We start from the raw sequence: 14648 nt of genomic DNA, 5'->3' as shown, positions 1-14648 counted from the left end.
TGCACAAAACAAAGCATCTAAAATCAAGAACATGCACTTGATTTTAAAAATTGAAAATTGTACAAATATGTTGAATACATATTTCATACATTTAACAACAAAGACGGAACACATGTTGATAATTGTTTGCTTACTTGTTGCCCTGTTTATTCAATATTCCCCAAAGTTAATGTATAACATATGTTAAAATGACTACACAGTCTCAACCTCACAGCTCTATTTTATTCTCCAGACTATTTCATGGATCTGGGAGACATGGCAGGATCACTGGGGTTTGTGCAAGAAGTGCACACCTGCAAAACACTGTGAGCCTTAAGTCTTCCCCCATTCTAGTCCATTCTACTACACGAAATGGTTGTGCAGATCCGCATGACAAGGACTCCTAGGACTACAAACATAAAACTCCTGAAAAATAGTTTCCTTGTGAAGCTGTAAAACACATTTGTTAAGAGCATCCGAGCCTGCTTGTCTCTGTCTGCTACAAAAGGAACCTATCACCAGAAAGAACAGATTTAGTAGAATTCAGATGAAGATTCACTTTTTGTATCCCAAAAGAGGTGTAGGAATAAGGACAGTTGGTCCTTTTTACATTGGTGTTTTGTTATAAAGAAGCCAAAGGAAGTGAAAAACTTTGATCCAACAGCAAAGGTGAATTTTTGGATTGACATGTTGGCTCTGAAGCCTAAGAGGACTTTTCCCATGGACAACAGGAGTAAAAAAAGTCAGTATCATCTCAAAAAAGACATCCCAAAGCACTTATTCTACATATGTACTTGTATACAATAGCCATGCCAATGCAAACAGCACTAAAAAGTGTGAGAAAAGCTTCCTTTTGATAAGGCAGTCAAGACACCTTATTTACTCCTCTGTTCTCTCCCTTACCTTGACAAATCCATCATTCAAAAGGATCTGAGGCTACAAAATGAAACAGAGATTCCAAAAGATTATAATTCTACCCCTGGATAAGGTTGCCACACAAACCTTGCTAGAACTGACAAAAAAGAAGTATCAGCATTATTTCCTAATTGACACGCGGCAGAGGTTTTGGCTCTAAGAAAGTTGTGCTTGGCACAAGATCCAAAACAGAAGACAATGAGAAGATGGAGACCAACCTCTGAAATTACCCGAGGCTGGTTAAATTCCTAGGGTATGTTAATTTAAAGCAACCTTGCTCTATGCTAATTTTCACTCCTGGATAATCACTTCCACAACCACGCCCTCTGATTCCCAGCAGGACTCTGCTTATAAGGTACTCCCATGACCACCTTTATACCACCCACACTGCTCCCAGTATCGAAGGGATCCAACTCCTCAGTTGTCCACTTGCAGCAAGTTTCAGACTGCTCTGCACAGCCGCCAGACACAATGAAGCTATATAAGGAATACAGATATGTAAGGACGGTTACAGATCACGTGAGTTCATATATTGTTGGTTCATGTAGTCTTGTATATTAAAGACTTTGCTTGACAGCTAAGTCAGATGTTGAGAAAGCTGTGATGAAGCTACTAAGTACTTTACACCAGTAGGTTGGGCTTTGTGGATCAAAGTATTCCATTGATTCATTTTCATAGGGTGGTGGTTTGGGTTTTTTAAAATTAATTTCTGAATATTGGGTGTCTGTATCTTGTTTCAAGGGCCCCTAACAGGTAAAAATCTACTATAGAAATTAAAAAAGGTTTTGTTTACTCATTTTCAGAAGAGCAAGTAAAATTAGAGGATATTACAGTGGAAAAACATTGTTGGGGTTTTTTTTAGCTCAAGTCAAGAGTATATGCATTTGCACTGCATTTCGCAGAGACGCTTGCACAGTATCAGGTAATTTGTTGATACTGTGGGCATGAATACTGATCCAAACCCATGGAGGTCTTGCTGTTGGTAGCAAGTGGAGAGAGTCGAGACAAATTTTATTGAAGTAGGCTTAAAAGGATCTATACCACCCACTTCCACATGTGCTTCGCAAAAATCGTATCTTCCTTCTACATTCTGTTCTAGCCTAATAATCTTCATTACCACACAATCTGGATACAACTTTGTTTCTAAACTTGAGCCCAGAAGCCACAACATGCATCCTTCTCTTGCTCGCAAAGAAACAAAGAAGTGTGCTTTGAAATGAGGGCATAACTCTTCCTGAGAAGTTTACCCCACTTGCAATTAAGGCACCTAGGCAGGCCAGATACTCTAAAATACAGCAGTAAGTATTGGCCACCTGGATACAGAAGACAATATGTCTTCTACATCAAAGCTAGACTAAATTAATATAAAGCCTGTACGATTAGGACAGATACAGCTTGGCTTGTCAGCTCATCTCCTTTCTCCCACTTTCCTGTCTTCTTAAAAATACATTCTGTATACATGGTTTATGTTCAAGTCCACTTTGGAGTGTACTGAGTTTACTGCTGAATGATAACCTTTGATAGATGTCATTTCCCATTTTCCTAAAGGAACTAACAACCCTTTCCAGTTCTTGAGGCTCATCCAGGTGTCCATCTATAAACACCCAAATCTTCTTGCTCTCATCCCTCTTATCCTGTTTTCCCCTCCAAATAGCAAGTAGAAAAGTGGGGAAAAGGAGGTATGCACAATGCACTGGAAACATTACAGTATACAGGGAAATGGTTGACTTCCTACACCAGTGTGGTCCCTACTTAAAATAGTTAAAATATAGTTAAAAATATGTATGCATTATTATTTGAAATGTAACAAACCACAGAATCCCAGGTAAAAGTCAGGCTCTGATATCACTATGCGTCTTACAAACACAAATCAAAACACACATATTAATAAAATTATATAGGAAGAATAACTATAAAAGGTAAGTTGCCATGTGGAAGCATTAGGTTTCCATATATATGAGTATCTAAACATATTTTTTTCTTAAAGCTTTCTATAGAAGTAGTTACATATTTCAGCAATACACAGGATATTTACAATTTCCAGGTCAAGCTCAACACAGCAGATGTTCAGGAAGCAGATTTATTGATGAAGTCAAAGAAATGCCTCAGATACTTTAGCACAGCCATACTTTCAAAGCTTTGCAAACTTCCATCTGCTTTCTCTTGTGATCTATTCACAAATTGGGAACAAATGAAGGGAAAAAAGGGACGCAGTATACATGAATTTCTTGTTCTACTGCATTTGAATAAATTCTGCTCTCTTAAGTGAGCAACATTTCAAAGAGATTTCAGCTGAAATAGAATTTTCAGTAATATGTAAAAAATGGATACTTCACTGTCTCAGATAGGATTTCTGGTAAGTCTAAAGGAAATCAGAGCTCATATTCCATCAGAATTCAAGAGGAATTGTATGCTTGTAGTGCTTAAGCTCCTGTCAATAATGTCAGGTACAGAGAATCATTGACATTTAAAGGTCATCTAGCCCAACCCCCCTGCAGTGAGCAGGGACATCTTCAACTTGATCAGGTTGCTCAGAGCCCCGTCCAACCTGGCCTTGAATGTTTCCAGCGACGGGGCATCGACCACCTCCCTGGGAAACCAGTGCCAGTGCTTCACCACCCTCATGGCAAAGAATTTCTTCCTTATATCGAGCCTAAATCTACCCTCTCTTAGTTTAAAGCCATTACTCTATGTCCTGTCACAACAGGCCTTGCTAAAAAGATTGTCCCCATCTTTCTTACAGGCCCCCATCAAGTACTGAAAGGCCGCAATAAGGTCTCCCCGGAGCCTGCTCTTCTCCAGGTTGAACACCCCCCAACTCTCTCAGCCTCTCCTCATAGGAGAGGTGCTCCAGCCCTCAGAGCTGTGGTCCTCTGAGTCCATGTCTTTCCTGTGTTGGGGGCTCCAGAGCTGGACACAGTACTCCAGGTGAGGTCTACCAGAGCAGAGCACAGGGGTAGAATCACCTCCCTCGACCTGCTGGCCACGATTCTCTTGATGCAGCCCAGGATACCATTGGCCTTCTGGGCTGCGAGCACACATTGGTGCCTCATGTCCAGCTTTTCACCCACCAGTACCCCCAAGTCCTTCTCGGCAGGGCTGCTCTCAATCCCTTCATCCCCCAGCCCAGATGTAGGACCTTGCACTTGGCCTTATTGAACCTCATGAGGTTCACACAGGCCCATTTCTTGAGCTTGTCCTGGTCCCTCTGGATGGCATCCTGTCCTTCTGGCGCGTCAACTGCACCACCCAGCTTGGTGTCATCTGCAAACTTGCTGACGGTGCACTCAATCCTACCATCCACATCGCTGACAAAGACATTAAACAGTGCTGGTCCCAATATGGACCCCTGAGGGACACCACTGGTCACCCATCTCTGTCTGGTCATTGAGCCATTGACCACTACCCTCATGTATTTGATCACCACACTCATATGCTTCAGGATGTTTTATCTTACATTAATCTGCTACTGGCTTACTGTTCAGTTCGATGTTACTCATTTGTTAAGTAACCGTTCCTGCAACGGCTGGAGATTAAGACAGATCCAACTTGAAAGTAGTCCAACAGATAACAGAAAAAGCCAAGCAAAGCATACTGCAGTATATTTCATCTGTCAACTCACACAGTAGTTGAAGACCTGAAATATAATAATAATGTAATAATAATATAATATACGATATTGTAAAATACAAAACAGGACAAAGTGTTCACTAGATTTTTTCCAAATTTATTTCCTAAATCTCAGATTATGCTAGATCACAACCCTGAAGAAAACTGTACGTGAAATGTACACGTGAACAGCATATGGAAGGGAATTATATCAGCATAGCTGTTTAACGCTTATTTTAATTCATAGGCATAATAGGCATAGACTTAGACTTTTGGTTTGCAGGAAGGAACTGAGTCCAACTGCTAGACAGTTGGGTTTTTTCTACACAAATACTACAAATGAGGAAAAAAAACCAGGTAGTAATAATCATTTTGTTTTTTGCGATGAAATATAAGAATGCCAATCAACAAACACCATCTACTCACTGTGTTGCAAACATCCCAAAATTCTGTTGCTTCTTTGATGGATCTGCCTGGCTACAGCATTTCACATAAAACAGGAATGACCAAAAAAACTGGTAGAAAATACAGTGCATGCAATTAAAGTACAAGCTTCAAGAACAACTAGCCACAAAATGGAATAGAAGCATTCAAGATTTCTAACAGGTGGAGGCAAAAAAAAAGCAAGGCAGAGAAGTATGATCTATTGCAATGAGAAATGAAGACTTCAAGCAGCTGCCTCATTGAATATAATACCTTGCAGCTGGATGAACTGCAGCACAGATGGATTATTTCTTGAGATACTGCGTATATACTCAAACATCTGTATGTTCACTAACTAGAAGTAACTTACTAGAGAAAGTATAAATAAAACAGTAAGACGACTTCTTGTCCTCTGGGTGAAAAAATTAGGTTGTCAAAGTAATGCAGACAAAACTAAGAGAATACTAGTTCAGCACAGCATATCCTGACCCACAAGGAACTGGCAGTTACAAATTAAGCAAGGCCAAGTGCTCATGACCTGGGACTACATTACCTTTGCTTCTCAAGGACTGCCCTCCTCTAGTCAAGAAATCACAGGCATTCAGGAAACATACACCAGGGCCTACCTTACTAATCTTACACAAGGATGAATTCTCTAATTACTCTAACCTGAAGTTCCACTTCCAGTTAACCTAAGAAGATTACACAAATGTTATGTTTCTCAGTATATATCAAACTTTACAACGCTTCCAGAATGGTTTTATACTAAGGTGTAATGAAATCCAGCAATGGACAGTGAATGAATGTTTGCACTAATAATGTGCATATAAACAGTATGTACGTATAATTTATTTATACATGTATCTCACAATACTAACAGAAGAAAAAACCCACTCTAAACCACTCAAAACAAGTATAATATATTCAGGGTTGTCTCAAAACATTCACTGATTTGCAACATTACACAACACCCAACAGGCCACATTTATACCTGTCCCCAAAACTTACTGCAAAATTATTTGTGCACATTGCTAGGTATATACAAATAATTACATGTAATAACAGAAAACTTAGAAGCAACATCTAGAAATCTCACAAGACAAGAGAAGTGTTGCTTGGCAGAATTTTGATTTTCATTTAGCAGACTTGCAAACACTCCCAGGAAGGGATGTCCTGAGGTTCGCTAGTTCTGGTGGATGATTTCTGCTGATCAACTTAATGGAAAATGCTTCACAAAACATCTTATTGATGAGACTTTAGAACTGAATAAATGGTTTCCTCACAAGGCTATATAACCTTGTCTGCACAAAGCCCGAGCAAATGAGCCGAAACCTCCCAAACCGTGAAACATCAGCAAAACTACTCTACAGCTGGTTGTTGAGGGTCTGTAGGCAGTGCCTGCATTGTCCTGTTAACCATACTCCCTACAACAACTCTCTGAAGCCAGTCTTCTCTGACTTCTGGATTCTCCATTCCAGAAATGCTTAATGCTACTTGCACCACTCAGTACGTGACTGAGATTTTTAAACGATCAATTAGACTTTTCCTCTATTTTATATTTACTTACATCATATTAATCAGAGTTCATTCAGTGTCTTCAGTGCCATCGATTACCAGCAGACTGGAGAAGTTTCTTAGCAACTTAACATCTTAAATTGGGCCACTACATTTTGATCTTTATGAGAAGCTATTTTGTCACTCAAAATAAGTGAAATCTGCTGTTCCAAGTCCAGCAACAAAAAACACAAATAAATAAATGAAGCAGCCTTACATTAGTCTTCAGTATCCACCCTAACAGCAAAAATGAATTCAATCTAAATCAGAAATGCCTCTCATCTGGTACGAAGTACTGAAGTGGCAATGTTTGGTAGACACCTGTGGAAGTTATACAATTAATTTTCTTCAGAACTTACATTTTTCACAGATGTAGCTGGGAGACTTCTACAGCTAGATATCAGGTTACCCGAAGGTATTAGAAGGCAAAAGTAAACTCAGGAAGGATTTTACAACATGCACAGATCTACCTCTACAGTCAGTTCTTCTCTTAACACAACGGGCTTCAGGATGGAGTGCTGACATTTAAGTTGTTTTAGAGAACGAGTACCATGAAGTCCAGCGTGAAAAACATACAGACCAAATATCCTTCCATCCATTCAAAGTTTGGGTTCTGATACATTTCAAGCCAACAGAAGCCAGATGAAATTGCCCAACCGCCCTGCCACAAGGCTGGGTGCCAACACCTCTTTCACTCCAGTCGGTTTTGAATCACTCATTATTGGTGCCCATCAGTAGTTGGGTTCGGCAACAATAGTACTGGGGGAGCCTGGGGACCCATTTTCCCCCCACCGAAAACACAGCAATGACATTAGTGCAATTTCATATACACTGCTGCTGCTCTCAGCTACAGGAACTTTTATCCCAGTTGAACTCAGTCTGACTCGAGCCCTGCTCCAAAGAGCCATGTGGTGCACAGGCTCACACAACTTCTGTCTCTCAGCAATCCAACGGAAAAACAAAAGAGAAATCGAACAGGGATGCTGGGCCCAGCAATCCAAAGGAACAAAATGAACTCTGCCAGACCTCGCAGAGCTGCCTCTCGCTGCCAGAGCTCACCCGGGCCGGCCGACCCTGTGGACGCGATGCCCAGGAGGCCAGCCTGCCCGCAAATGGCGGGAGCAGGGGCTCTCCCCGCGTACTGCGCAGGCTTTCCCTTCCAGCAGCTGTCTGCCAGCAGAAAACGATTTAAACAACTTCCAAGATCTGAGCGTGGCTCTGTTCCTAGAAACTCGTCTGGCTTGATGCAGTATTTTAAGCCAAAGACATCTTGACTCTACCAAGTGGAACTAAATCATCTGTACAGCCACCACTATGGTGATCCTGTAGCCACGTCCACATCCCTACTACTACCTTTGTTATCTAGCGACCAGCGAACTCTAACAGAAGTTACCACTGCATATCTAACATAACACATACATTTGAAACAGTAAGACTCCCGCTCTCAGTGCGATGAAGGCAAATCAGCGTGCTGCCCTGCAAACAAGCGCATTTGCCTGAAAGCAGAGCACTGAAACTAGAGCTGGTTTTCAGCAAAAAGCAAACAAAAACATCATTTGGAGGAAATGCTTGGTCAAGTCTGCATTTTAGAAAAATTCCCATTAAAATTTTACTCTAAATTAACAAAATGAAAAAAATTCAAAAAAGAAAATGGAATCATTTGCATTAAAACTTTGCATTTCTTTTACTGTGACGGAAGGGGGCAAAGCCTCAATATCTTGTAGGGGCAAATCATGTCTGACTTTCAGTGGACCAGGCTCTGATTTGCAAAACCTCTTTTTGTCTCTTTAAGAAAGTGAAATTGTCTTTCAGGAGAAAATACTCAAACTTTGCAGTATTTTTCTGCTTGTAAATAGCAATGTTTAAAAGGAAGAAAAAAGCCAAGTCCCCAAAGCATACATTTTTAGCTAATTCAAGTTTTACACACTGGAGATGCAATCACAGCTCCCCGCTCCCCATCTTCAGAATGCTCTGCCACTTGCGGGGCAAGCAGAGGCAGCCCTGTCGGCAGCTCCCAAAGAGGAGCACAGGCTGGGGAAGCTGAGCATCCTGGCAGGACTCTGCATCGAAAGAGAGCAGAGCACGCCGTGCAGAGCCACCATGCACTCTTTGCACGGGTACCGCTCCTACACCTGCCTGCCTGGCACAGGCGTAACTCTAACTGCTGTATCAGAGACCTGTGGCTAGGACTGCAGTATAAAATACTGTCTATTACAAAAGTCTGACTGCCTTTATCAAACAGATCTCAAAGCAAGAGGACACGCAGTTGACCAGGATTTTCTGCAGTTGTTGATTCGAAAATACTATATTTGACAACATATTTTGGATGCATAAGACTATCCAGACATCCTCCTGAAGATGAAGTATCAGGCACATTTTCCCGTAAAGGATTTTATTTCTTTTTTAACCTTATATAGGATTTCTGACAAAAAAAAATCTGCAGTTGTCTCCCTCCTCTCAAAAAACGCAGTTATTCTTCACTAAGAGAGACTCCTGTGGTCAGATTTCCACCGAGTTATCCTTTTCAAGGCACCAATAGGTTTTCTCCTTTAAATAGATTCTTTTCATACAGCCATCAAAATATCAAACACTTTTGATTATGAATTTTTCACCACAATTAAAAATTAAAAGTTAGCTGAAATAAAGAGTTCAAATTTAAAGAGTTCAACTATCAGAATGATTACAACATTTACTGCTGCTATAGATTTAAACTTCTTTACAAGTTTTATGGTCATGTCACTGTGATGTTTTCCCCCTGTTACAACTGGATCCTTCCTCTCAAATCCTGCCCTTAAAGTCATTCTGTGCTATTGGTTCTCCAACACAAGCTAGGGTTTTTTCATTAAATACTCTAAATTCATAGGGTTTATAGTCCCTTTAATATGGCTTTTTTAATAAGGACAAAAGTTTGTGTTGGAGCAGTAGCAGATAAAACAGGGATTAGAAATGCAGCTGCACTACAGCAATGTGAACAAGAGAGAAATAAAAATATGTGTATTTTTCAAAAATAATAATAATTACACTTAAGTCACCACCAAGATAAGGTGGTAAATTATGGTTTAGCGACCCTTATTGATCCAATATAAACCTTAGGAGCAAGCTGTGCTATGCAGGGGAGGGAAAAAGAAATCATTGTGGCATGTTTTAGATTCCCTGAGTCATCTTTCCTGGCACAGGGCAGAGTGAGTCAAAGCTGCTGCGTAGGAAGCAAGGATATGGAGGAGGGCTGAGCTGGCTCAGCATTGGCTGTGTCTTGTCAATGGCAGTTCGAAAAGGGATGCATGAAAGCTAATACTTCATAAGTCTTTGGGGCCATGTTGCAGCAGAAGTCATGCTGTCCGCAGAGTATCCCTTCTGCCATGCGCTTGCTGGGGTACCAAGCTCTTTTTTCTGCCTAAACACATGGTACAAAGTGCCAAAGTTGTCCAGCTGTGAAACTACTTTTTCGGCAACTTTACAATGCCTAACATTTCTTTAATTAAGAGCATAGTATATACTGAATGTTCATAATTTGAGATAAAGAGGTATAGCTCTGCAAGTCTTCACTATACCCACAACAGATAAAACTGGGATTGAGGCATGACTACTTTAGAAACAAACATTATTAGATCAATCAGGAGTCAGATATGAAGCTACCTGAATCTGCACTGACTCATGTTGAGCTGTAAAAACAGGTAACATTAACTGTGGATCAAAGGTGTTCATCTAAAGGTATTACAGAGGGCATGTTGGCGTGCTTAGTACCCACGGAAATGTCCATTTCTGGGTACAGGAAACAGGAACTTCACGCACTTGCAATACTCCTTGAGTCTTCTAAAAATACATGAACAATGACTTCTAATACTTCCTTCAGTACAGAAGGGTCTTTATTGTTACAAAACAGGCATTTTGCCTTTGTGCAATGAGGCAAGGCACAGAAACCCGCAAGCTGTCTCAGAGCGCACTATTCAAACAACGCAGTCCAACAAGGGGCTCCCTTGGACCCCAAGAGCAACAGTGACAGGTCTTCCAGCTGGCACACCCAGCTGCAGCCCTAAACAGATGTGCTTTTCACTGCTTTCACCTCAGAACTCAGTATCAGGCTCTAGACTACAGGATAGACATGGCCTCAGGGTATCATCATCAAAAAATGACCAGTAGCTGTCACCCTTTGCTCCTTTTATTCCTATCAGAGTGAAAGGAGGGGGCATAACAATATGAGAACCAGGAGGAATTCCTCCATCATGAAAGAAACTTTCCCATTCCTTTTCCAAATCGCCTATTTTGCCTCCCTTTTGGAGCCAGGAAAGCAACTTAGCACAACGAGTTAAAGACGCAAGAAAGACAAAACAAACACAGAGCACTAATTGCCCCAGAGCAGATCACTGACACTGAAGATGTGCGTTATCAGGTACATCTTGCCACTAAGTCAATTTTAGGACATACAGGGGCAGGGCATTACCTTAAAGACAAACCATAGTACGCCGAAGCCTTTGTTTGTATTGAAGTCTTCCGACAAAGAGAAATCCCTGTAAACATTGACTGTAAGACATTAAAAGCCATGGCACAACGTATTACTTCTATTTAATTGTGTGGCATTGTATTATATGTAGCTACTTAAACTAAAAGCCATATTCAAGAGACACTTAAAAAATACAGGTAAATTCTCCTCCTTTTACTTTGTTCTTCTCATATCTAGAAAGCATAAGTAGATGGGCCTATATCCTGCATTTTAAAATTTTCAGGCGACTGTGCCTCCATCTGGAGGGAAGACACAGCACGGAACATGTGGTACAGAGCACGCATGGTCTGTTGCTAAAGGTGTCTGTGGGTAACAAAGACATCACCGTACCCTCCTACTACTGGTTCATGCCAAGTGGCAGAATGGCCTCAGAATAATACAGGTAGCACAAAGCATGTTTCTGGAGATAGGTTATAGGCCCCAACTGAGATTTTATCCCCCAGGGGCTAGGACTCTAGAGGGGCAGCAGACCACTACTAGAGCTGCTGCTGCTTTGTGTTCCAGGACAATCAGCTCAACATGCAGCTCGGGAAGTCCCTAGTACAGGTATCCCCCCTGCATAGTCAACATCCCAACTGTCAAACATACTGTTAGGAAATACAAACTAGACAGCCGGGGAGTCCTGACACCAATACGTAAGGACTAAGAGTCACATGCTAAGGTGGCATAAAAATAATTTCAACTCCGTTAACTGAATTGGAGCCACACTGAGTCTTTTTCATGAAAAGTAAACAAGTAAAAAAGAAGATAGTTAACAGTGTAGTAGCTAAAACGCTGTTGCACGCTCTACAGAGCCAATGGTACACCAGTCAAAGTAGGACTTACATGCTTCCATTCCTGTGAAAAATAAGAAGTGTTGATGTAAGATTATCTACATGTCTGCCCACGAAGAAATTCAGCAGACGAACAGAGCAAAGTAAGCAAGACTCACACAGTCAAAGCCCGATGGCTTCCAGTGGGTAAAAATCACATTTCCTTTCCAAAATGCAATCTGTATAATAATGCAAAATTAAGTTGTCTTTCCTTACCTTCTGCAAAAGGTTCCCATTCATAAAATCGACCCATAAATGGCTTGTTATTGTATGATGCACACTGCACCTCTCTGATATTTCTGCTGCTTTCAGGACACATCTGTTTAAATAAAAAAATCGCATTTGCATTATAATCAACAGCAATGTTACTATTGCTTTCTTATAAATTCATTTTAGAAGGTTAATGAAGGCACTGCCAAATTCTAATCCAGATGAATGATATTAGCATCAGGAGACTTCTTTTCTTTAAAACAGGTAACAGTGTGCTTTTAAGTAACAGTATCAAAAGTGCCTATAAAAAAAAATTACGGCGTTCATGCAGCAACAGATGCACAAAAAAAGCAAACTTTTTTTTGAACTATCATTTTCCTCAGTAAAAAGATGACACTTCACGATAAATTAAATAAACTAGATCCGAATAATTTCCTTTCCACAACAGTTTCACATTTTTCATTATTAATTTTCTTGGCTCAGATTCAGCACAGTTGAAACACTTAACATACGTGCTTCCATAATTTATTAAAAGCTGGCCACACCAGCTTCTTCTTCTCATCCTATGCGTCAATGCCATATTACCTTACCACTTTCTATTTCTGCATGCTGCTATCACAGTTATTGCACTACTTTGTATTTTAACTTGTGCCTTCAAATGCTAGCTTCAGAATTCTTGAAGCTAAATAGTTGGAAGAGCTTCTTATATACAGGCACGTGCAGTCACACACACATACTCATGTACCGAGGTAGGGCAAGTTTTACAGATAGAAGTAACATCTTTTATTAGTCACCTGCAATGCAAGCCCTTGGCAAACAAGCCTTGTTTAGATCTGAAGCAGATTCCAAAAGTAAATACAAGTTAAATACTTAAATACTTAATTACTTTGGTCTGCCTGTATCCTCACACTACAGCAGTTACAGTGAAAGACTTGTCTGTGTGTGGGCACACAGAAAGGGGAGAAAGATTTCTAGAAAAGGGGGGTGGGATGGGTGTATTAATTAGAACAATTTCTATGCTTGAATAAAATAGACATACTTTGGTCACACATGCATTTTTTCAGGAAGCCCTTAGATGATAAAAATGGCTATTAAAAACACTATTCAAGAACAGTAGAAATCACATGAAGAACTGGACCAGAATGGCAAAATACTTTTTCTGTAAGAGATAGATTTCAAGGGGAAACTAGAGACAATATTATATGAAAGCAACATGGCCAAATAACTGTGTTTTTGAAGGGAACAGCAAGAGAATCATTAAGAAGAACTCTTGTTGCAACTGCAAGTCAGTTCTCTTATATTTGTATAAGGGGAAAGATTGGTCATCTTTGCAGCGAAAGCCAGCACACCGGAGGTCCCAGAGGAGTTCTTGCTTTGTATCCACCATCTATATACAAAGCTGTTTGTAACTGGATCAGTGAGACGTCAAAGTCAAGAGTTTTCAAGTGGGCTATAAAGACATGCCCGGGGGAAGGTTCAAGGACCACCTTATCTTCTATTCAAATCACTGTAACAAATCTTCTAGAATAAACACTGTTTCTGGCCAGATAGCCATCTGTGCTTTGTTCCACCGGCCTTCTGAGATCTCCAAGTACATGCAAATATTGTTTTACTCAACAAACCTTCTAAAGAAAAAAACAAAAACCAACTAAAAAGCTTCCCTGAAAACAGGACCATGAGCCACCAAGCTACACTGGAAGGGTGGGACCAAAAGTCTTTCTAGTGCCAACCGCAGAAAGCAGAGCTATATTCCCACAACTGCAATACACATCCTGACATCAGCGGCACAGCAATGCAGCAAGGGTAATTCAGCCACAACCACCAACCAACCAAAGCTAGAAAGCTTAGATTTTTCATGGAATCCAGTTATATCACATGTCCTAAAGGTGAAGGGACAGAACCTGAGCTGGCATAAATTAAGGTCACTACATTAAGTTACAGCAGAAGGACGTCAGTTTGCACCAGTAAAGAACCCAGCCTGAAGGGCTTCTTTCTGGAACGCCTTCCCTTTTTTTTTTTTTGGCACACATTTTCTGACAGTCTATTGTGAAGTTTTGTTGTTTCTTGTTTTTCCTTCTCTGAGCCTTGAGCTCGTGCTCTTCTGTACCAGTATTTCTGGCTCAAAAACCATTTCCTGTACACCCCGTTCATACCAACTGCAGACAACATATGAATAAAAAGATCAAAATACTCACTGCTGTTGCCAAAAAACAGTGACACCCGCCATCCCTTCTAAGATCATTTTTATATAGCTACAATTTCTGTTTTTAAACTTACTGAAAGTTGCCCACAGGACAGAGGCCCCATTGCTTTAAAGCAGGACAAAGGACTGACAAATACGCTAAACACACTGTGTGGATCAAGCCGAAATCAGAAAAGGCTAACTCAGTAACAGCCCTGCTACTTCAAAAGTCCCAACTCGGTTGTCCTTCCTCCATTTCTTTCATCTCAAAGCTTAATTACAAAATAAAATTTCGAGAAAAAATTTCAGACAGTGACCTGCTCTGCAAAAACTCTTTGCTTTAGTCTTTATACAGATCATACTCATTTTTATTTTTAAATATATTTTTAAAATATTTTATAAAAGAGCTAACTACAAGGTACAACCAGCCAAACTTACTACAGTTTATGAATCACCAAGGCTT

General features: G+C 40.4%; 1 protein-coding gene across 1 annotated transcript in view; it reads right to left on the bottom strand.

Annotated features, from left to right (window-relative positions):
• THSD4 (thrombospondin type 1 domain containing 4) overlaps positions 1 to 14648 on the bottom strand; it is a 346319-nt gene that overhangs the window by 257113 nt on the left and 74558 nt on the right. Inside the window, exon 6 of the mRNA XM_075431701.1 lies at positions 12010 to 12112. Within this exon, the coding sequence (XP_075287816.1) occupies positions 12010 to 12112 (103 nt within the window). The remainder of the gene's footprint in view (positions 1 to 12009; positions 12113 to 14648) is intronic.

This window comes from Opisthocomus hoazin, chromosome 10 (genome assembly GCF_030867145.1).
Source record: "Opisthocomus hoazin isolate bOpiHoa1 chromosome 10, bOpiHoa1.hap1, whole genome shotgun sequence".
NCBI lineage: Eukaryota > Metazoa > Chordata > Aves > Opisthocomiformes > Opisthocomidae > Opisthocomus > Opisthocomus hoazin.
This window is presented reverse-complemented; position numbering and strand designations above follow the sequence as displayed.